The 6,937-nt window shown below is 39.0% G+C and overlaps 1 protein-coding gene across 1 annotated transcript in view; it reads right to left on the reverse strand.

The window, feature by feature from the left end:
- Positions 1–1,170: 1,170 nt before the first annotated feature.
- Positions 1,171–6,937, reverse strand: part of ARMC4 (armadillo repeat containing 4) — a 202,643-nt gene continuing 196,876 nt past the window's right edge. The window contains exon 19 of the mRNA XM_029953192.1: positions 1,171–1,625. Coding sequence (XP_029809052.1) covers positions 1,512–1,625 — 114 coding nt within the window. The 3' untranslated portion in view covers positions 1,171–1,511. The remainder of the gene's footprint in view (positions 1,626–6,937) is intronic.

The raw sequence follows: 6,937 nt of genomic DNA on the forward strand, positions 1-6,937 counted from the left end.
CCACTAATTCCAAGAATATCTTGAAATCCTAAGACAGTGGTGAAAGCTTCCTTTAGTACAAAATAGAATAATGTTATTTATTTTCTATAGCTGTCATAATCTATGATTTCTAGAGGTATTTTTTAATGTTTGTGAAGCACAGCTAAATGGTAACTTTAACATTAGAAGTGTGTTGCTAGTTAAAGATTTATATTATTATTTAAATTCAATTCTTAGTTGGCATTGATAGCATTGCCTTGTTCCTATTATCCTCTTTTATAACCTCCTCTGAAAAGCAGGGAAGATGAGTTGGTGTTTTACAAAACCTTAAAATTCTCAGAAACATCTTTTTAGCAGAGAATCTATCACTAGTATAATTTTTCATCCTGTATAGGCTTTTCATTTCATACAAATTATTTACATTTAATTCAATTAAGTTTATGATCTTCTCCCAATTAGGAAAAACATAGACAGTACTTAATATTTTTTTAATAAAACCACCTAGTCTGCTCTTCACAGAATTAACTGAGATTGCCAGTTTATGGAGCTGGTACATCCAAAGCTATTTTCCTGGCTGTATCAGATGCATGGGGCAGTGAGTTCCCAAACATTTCGGCGCAGCGAGGTTACATGTGCGATTCTTTTAAGTGGCCTCTAACGTTTCCACAACCTGATAAAATGCTGTTAATCTTTTGTGGCCATTAAAAAAAAAAAAAAGGACTTTGTGTGCTACAAATGAGTTCAGAAATTCCAGGCAATTTTACGTGAAGTAATAGTATCCTTACAGCAGCGTAAATTAATTCTTCAATAAAAGTGTTGGTCAGTCTTATGAGGGAAATAAAACGTATAATTGTTTATGCTTTGTAAGCCCCAAAGTAAAAATCCTGCTCATTGCTTATGTTTTTGTGATTTGCATTATCTGGTACAGTGACAGTTACACATGATCTTTTCCGATGTTCGATCGTATTTAGGAGAAATCGGCAATGACCTTCGGATGCTCTCTCTAGGTCCTGCTACTCAAATCTAACTTCTGTTTAATAACAGTTCGTGAAATCACCACGTCTCCCTAGAGCTCTCCCGTGGGTTGCAAGTGATCAAACAGACAACACTAAAATGACAGAACAATGAGATAGATTTAACAGAAAGCGAATTCTAAAGACATGCGGGAATGACTATAAAACTGCACACCAGGAGGAAGGCCAAACCTTTTATTAAAATCATCCCAAATACAAAAGCCTCACCAAAATAGGTTTCTGTACCGTCTACCTATATTCTCAAATTCCTGGAAAATTATCACAAACTTATTGGCTTTACATTTCATTACATGGCATATCCCAAAAATGTTAAATAGAACAAAAATATCTATGCAATTTTTGGATCAACAGCACCCTTTGATATTTTTAATTACTGTCTTTTCATCCAGACATTTATGTTTGTAAAGGATTTGCTAATAAATGTTTCGCAGTCTAGGCTTCCTGACAGTGGGACTGACATGTTCTCTGTCATGTAAAATTTGGTAGCTTGTTCACCTTTCAAGTGTATCTTGCCTTTTCGGTAGCAAGAGCCAGTCTGCGGATGTTGGATATACAGCCAGCTGCAGCTTCCTGGAGGTCCTGGTCAGGGGACCCGACCATATGCAGCAGAAGCTGTCACATGTAAAAGGGGAGGAGGGTAGGGGAAACAAGTATAAAACCATTAATCTCAAGGTGTAAGGTTAGGCTTTGAAAACAACTTTAAATATTAAATGTTTTTAAAAGTCCCCCCCAAAAGAAAAAGTACAAGAAATTCCATTTAGGCAAATGCAAATATAAATGCTACTTCACCAGAGGCAAGGATTTCTCATGAAATGCTCACTATAGTTATTTTCTGTAGATGAGCTAGACCAGTTTCTCCCTCCTTCGGTTGGTCTTCTAACTGCTATGGATTCGGCTTTGAAATTTCTGTTACATTCTTTCTGGCTTTTTTTGCCTCACAACAGCATACCATGCCTAGACTATTAGTGCATACCCTTAGAGTTAATTTCTCTAAATTCCAACCCATCTGATCATGTCACAACCTAATTATGTCAATCCCCTAATTGCACTGACTCCCAGTGTTAAATAACCAGGGTCCAGTCGGTTAACTTGTCCTTAAAAAAAAAAATGTTTTTTTAAATGTTTATTTATTTCCAAGAGGGAGAGACAGAGTGTGAGCAGGGGGGAGGGGCAGAGAGAGACACATACACAGAATCCGAAACAGGATCCAGGATCTGAGCTGTCATCATAGAACCAGACATGGAGCTTGAACTCACAAACTGTGAGATTATGACCTGAGCCAAAGTCAGACACTTAACTGAACCACCCAGGTGCCCCTGTTAACTTGTCCTTTAAAGGACTTTTGTGCTCTGGCCTCAGTTTACCTTTCTAGCCATTCATCTTTCTCCTGCTTCATCTCCAAGGTCACACACTTCCCCACTTCTTTTGCTTTGCTTGATGCTATCCTTGTATCTAAAAGGCCCTCTCATTGTCTTCTCTGACTTTCTAAATTTTACCTATTTTTCATTACTCAGTTAACTTTTCCACAAAGCCTCCTCTGATTTCCATCAAATAAAATGGCATTTCTCACCCATCAGAACTCTCCTAGCAGTTTACTCAAATGCCTCCTACTAATAACTTCCCGTTTATACTTAAAGTTTTGTTTTTTACTTATTTAAGTAATCTCTACACCCAACATGGGGCTCAAACTCACAGCTCTGAGATAGAGTCACATATTCTTCCAACTGAGCCAGCTAGGCACCCCTCTGCCTTCTCTTTTAAACAGATTATGTTTTCTGGATTAATGTTTTCTGTCCTTCTTTAGGTTGTAAACTCTGAAACTTACAATACCATATCGTGTCTAATACTTAGACACCCAATAAATGTCAAATAAATGAATTAGAACTTTAAAAATCTATCAATTATAATTTCAATGAGTAGTTTTGACAAAGGATTTGAAAATCTGAGTTGTATATTTTCTACACAGTAGCATTTGAGTACAAATGTTGACAATGACAGAAAATAGGGATGACTTGATAAGCAAAGAAATACTATAATGAAAAGTATTATGAAGCATCTTAAATATGGAGGGTTTAGGGGTTGGGTTTTTATTCCACAGGTAATAAAAGTGTTATTTAAAAACTTTAATCAGGAGAGTGGCATGGTCATATTTGTGTTTTACAAAGATTTTCCTGGTACTATACAGAATATGGACTATAGAGAAAAGAAGTGGAAGGGTCCTGTGATGCTTTAGGCCAGAGATGATGAGGATTGAATACAGCAGGCCTGCGGCGTAGTGTAGAATGGCGTAGGCCACAATGAATTTAGGGGGAATCTGGGGTCTAAACCATTCAACAAATGGCCCAAGGATAGCTATTTATCCAAATAGAAGAAAATAAAAACGGTAATCTCATATCATACATACACATCATGTCCAGGTGGACTAATTTTTAAGAAATGAAATTTTTAAGAAATGTTTATTTGTTGGACCACGTGGGTGGCTCAGTCAGGTGAGTGTCTGACTTGGGCTCAGATCATGATCTTGTAGTTTGTGAGTTAGAGCCTCACCCTCTTCTGGGTTCTGTGCTGACAGCACAGAGCTTGGAGATTGCTTTGGATCCTGTGTCTCCCTCTCTCTTTCTGTCCCTCCCCCACTCATACTCTTGTCTCTCTCTCTCTCTCAAAAAGCATTAAAAACATTAAATTAAAAAAAATTTAATGTTTGTTTATTTTTGAGAGACAGAGACAGAGCACAAGCAAGGCTGAGGCAGAGAAAGAGGGGAGATACAGAATCTGAAGCAGGCTCTAGGTTCTGAGCTGTCAGGAAAGAGCCTGATACAGGGCTCGAACTCATGAACTGCAAGATCATGACCTGAGCTGAAGTTGGATGCTTAACAGACTGAGCCACCGAGGCACCCCATTAACATTTTTAGGTGTTTATTTACTTTTTATTTAGAGAGAGAGATAGAAAGCAAGTGGGAGAAGGGCAGAGAGAGAGGGAGACAAAGAATCCCAAGCAGGCTCTGCAGCTATCAGTGCAGAGCCCGATGCAGGATTCAAACTCACAAATTGTGAGATCATGACCTGAGCTGAAACCTAGAGTTGGATGCTCACCTGACTGAGCCACCGAGGTGCCCCATGGATTAATGATTTAAATAAGAAAGAAAAAAATATATAAAAGATTTAGAAGGTTGTAGAAGAGAAAACCCTGAATGAATTGAGGTACTGAAGGATGTTTGGCTTCTCAGGTCCTTGACCTCCTTGTTGTCCGTGATCTTCACCACATTTCAGCCTCTTGCATCCAGAGTCACACATCTTTAACCTCTCCCTTCTACTTATTCCTTCCCATCATCATTTAAACCATGTCCCCATACCTTAACCTCCCCACTCCCATGCCCTCACCACCATGCTGACTCCTTTTCTTCTCTTCATTGCCAGATTTCTTTAAAGAGTTGTCTGGATTCACTGCCTCCAGTCTTAAATTCTATTCAACCTATACTAGGTTGGCTTCTGCCTTCAGCTCCTCATTGAAACAGCCCTCTCAAGGTCATCAAAAACTTTCATCTTGCAAAGAAGAATAGACACTTTTGATACCTCTTATTTGACTCCTTAAATAGTGTTTGATATAACTGACCACTTTCTCCTCTTTAAGATGGTCTATGTCATTGGCTTCTTATATCAGACTGTCCTTGTATCCATTTGTCCTCACCTTCTGGCTCTTCAGTGATGGCTCCTTCTCCCCTTCCCCTCCATAAGTTGTTAGAGTTCCTTAGAACAAATTCCTTTTTTGTCTTCTGTTTTCTCTCCCTTGAGGGTTTCATTCACTACCTGCCTTCAAATATCATTTATATGGAACCATCTTGTCAATTTATGTCTCTACTTCAGAATCTTCTGGAGAGCACAGTTCATATCCAGTTCTTCTTAGACATCTCCACTAGGCAGTCCCACAACTTTCTCAAACTTAATATATTATAGATGAAGATTGTTTCTATGTAAACCTGGCTCCCCCCAACCAGTATTCTCCTGTGTCAGTGAAGATATCACCAGTTAGTTTCTCAAACCAGAAATTTCCTCATCTTACACTCATTCCCACCTCATCTCCCCTGCACTCCATCCAACAATTATTGTATCTTTTTTATTCAACTGCCTACACTTATTCCAAAGTCATTTGCTTCTATTGCCACTGTTACCACCCCTGTAAAGCCTACAGCAGACTCCCACTGTCCTTGCATGCTCTCTTGCCTGGCCTGCAATCAATCAATGTAACACTGCATCCAGAGTAATGTCCTAAATTGTGAAGTTCACCAACAAGGGGCAAAATTCTAGAGAAACAAAGGGAATAAGACACAATCTTTGGTGATTCAATAAGCTATTAGGTGAGGTGGCTCTAATGCTTTGGTGGCCTACATAAACAAATCCAAGCCTAAACTGCGGTCAACACACTTGAATCTAAGAAAATGAAACAAATAGCCAACTAGGCGCTCCCAGATAAGGCATTTGCCTACATTATAGCCAATCAAATAATTTCCTTGCTTTGCTTCAGTGTCTTCTTTATTAAAAACCTTCCCTTAGCTTCTGGTGGTGGAGTCCTCTAAACCACTTATTTATTTATTCATTTGTTTATTTACTTTTAAATTTTTTACAGTTTATTTATTTTTGAGATAGGGAGACAGTGCAAGTGGGGGAGGGGCAGAGAGAGAGGGAGATGCAGAATCCAAAGCAGGCTCTAGCACAGGCTGTAGCACAGAGCCTAATGCGGGACTCAAACCCATAAACCATGAGATCATGACCTGAGCTGAAGTCAAATGCTTAATTGACTGAGCCACCTAGGTGCCCCCCTAATCACTTTTAGTTCGGTGCTGCCTAGTTTGAATCATGCCTCAGTTTATCTTTTAACAATGTTAGAGTGTTTCTCCTCAGCATTACTCAATAATTGAGGTGTAAGATGGAAAAAGTAAGTTGTGGGACCACAAATCATTTGAATAGCTATACAGTACAAGCTGAGCTCGGAGGGAAGTATAAACAGAAGGCTACTGATAATCTGGGATATTGTCTGGAAGAATTGGGAAGGGAGATCTTTGTGAAGTACAAAGACAGTGTTAGAGGAATTGAAACTCAGGAAGAAGTTGAAAAATAGTACATTAGTGTATGAGAATGGATTGTATGGAGTTCTGGGCTCTCTATTCTATTCCATTGGTCCATGTGTCTGTTTCTGTGCCAATACCGTACTGCCTTGATGATGACAGCTTTGTAGTAGAGGCTAAAGTCTGGGATTGTGATGCCTCCCGTTTTGGTTTTCTTCTTCAATATTACTTTGGCTATTCAGGGTTTTTTGTGGTTCCATGTGAATTTTAAGATGGTTTGTTCTAGCTTTGAGAAGAATGCTGGTGCATCTTTGATGGGGATTGCATTGAGTGTGTAGATTGCTTTGGGTAGTAATGACATTTTCACAATGTTTATTCTTCTGATCCATGAACAGGGAATGTTTTTCCATTTCTTTGTGTCTTCTTCAATCTCTTTCAGAAGTTTTCTATATTTTTGCATCCTTGGTTAGGTTTACTGCTGGGTATTTTATGGTTTTTCACGCAACTGTGAATGGGATCAGTTTCTTGATTTCTCTTTCCGCTGCAGAACTGGGCCCACAAATGTACAGCCAATTAATTTTTGACAAAGCAGGAAAGAGTATCCAATGGAAAAAAGACTGCCTCTTTAGCAGGTGGTGCTGGGAGACCTGGACAGCAACATGCAGAAGAATGAAACTAGACCACTTTCTTACACCACACAAAAATTAACTCAAAATGGCTGAAGGACCTGAATGTGAGACAGGAAACCATCAAAACCGTTGAGGAGAAAGTAGGAAAAAACCTCCTAGACCTCAACCACAGCAATCTCCTACTTGACACATCCCCAAAGGCAAGGGAAATGAAAGCAAAACTGAACTCTTG

Source organism: Suricata suricatta, chromosome 10 (genome assembly GCF_006229205.1).
Source record: "Suricata suricatta isolate VVHF042 chromosome 10, meerkat_22Aug2017_6uvM2_HiC, whole genome shotgun sequence".
NCBI classification, from domain to species: domain Eukaryota; kingdom Metazoa; phylum Chordata; class Mammalia; order Carnivora; family Herpestidae; genus Suricata; species Suricata suricatta.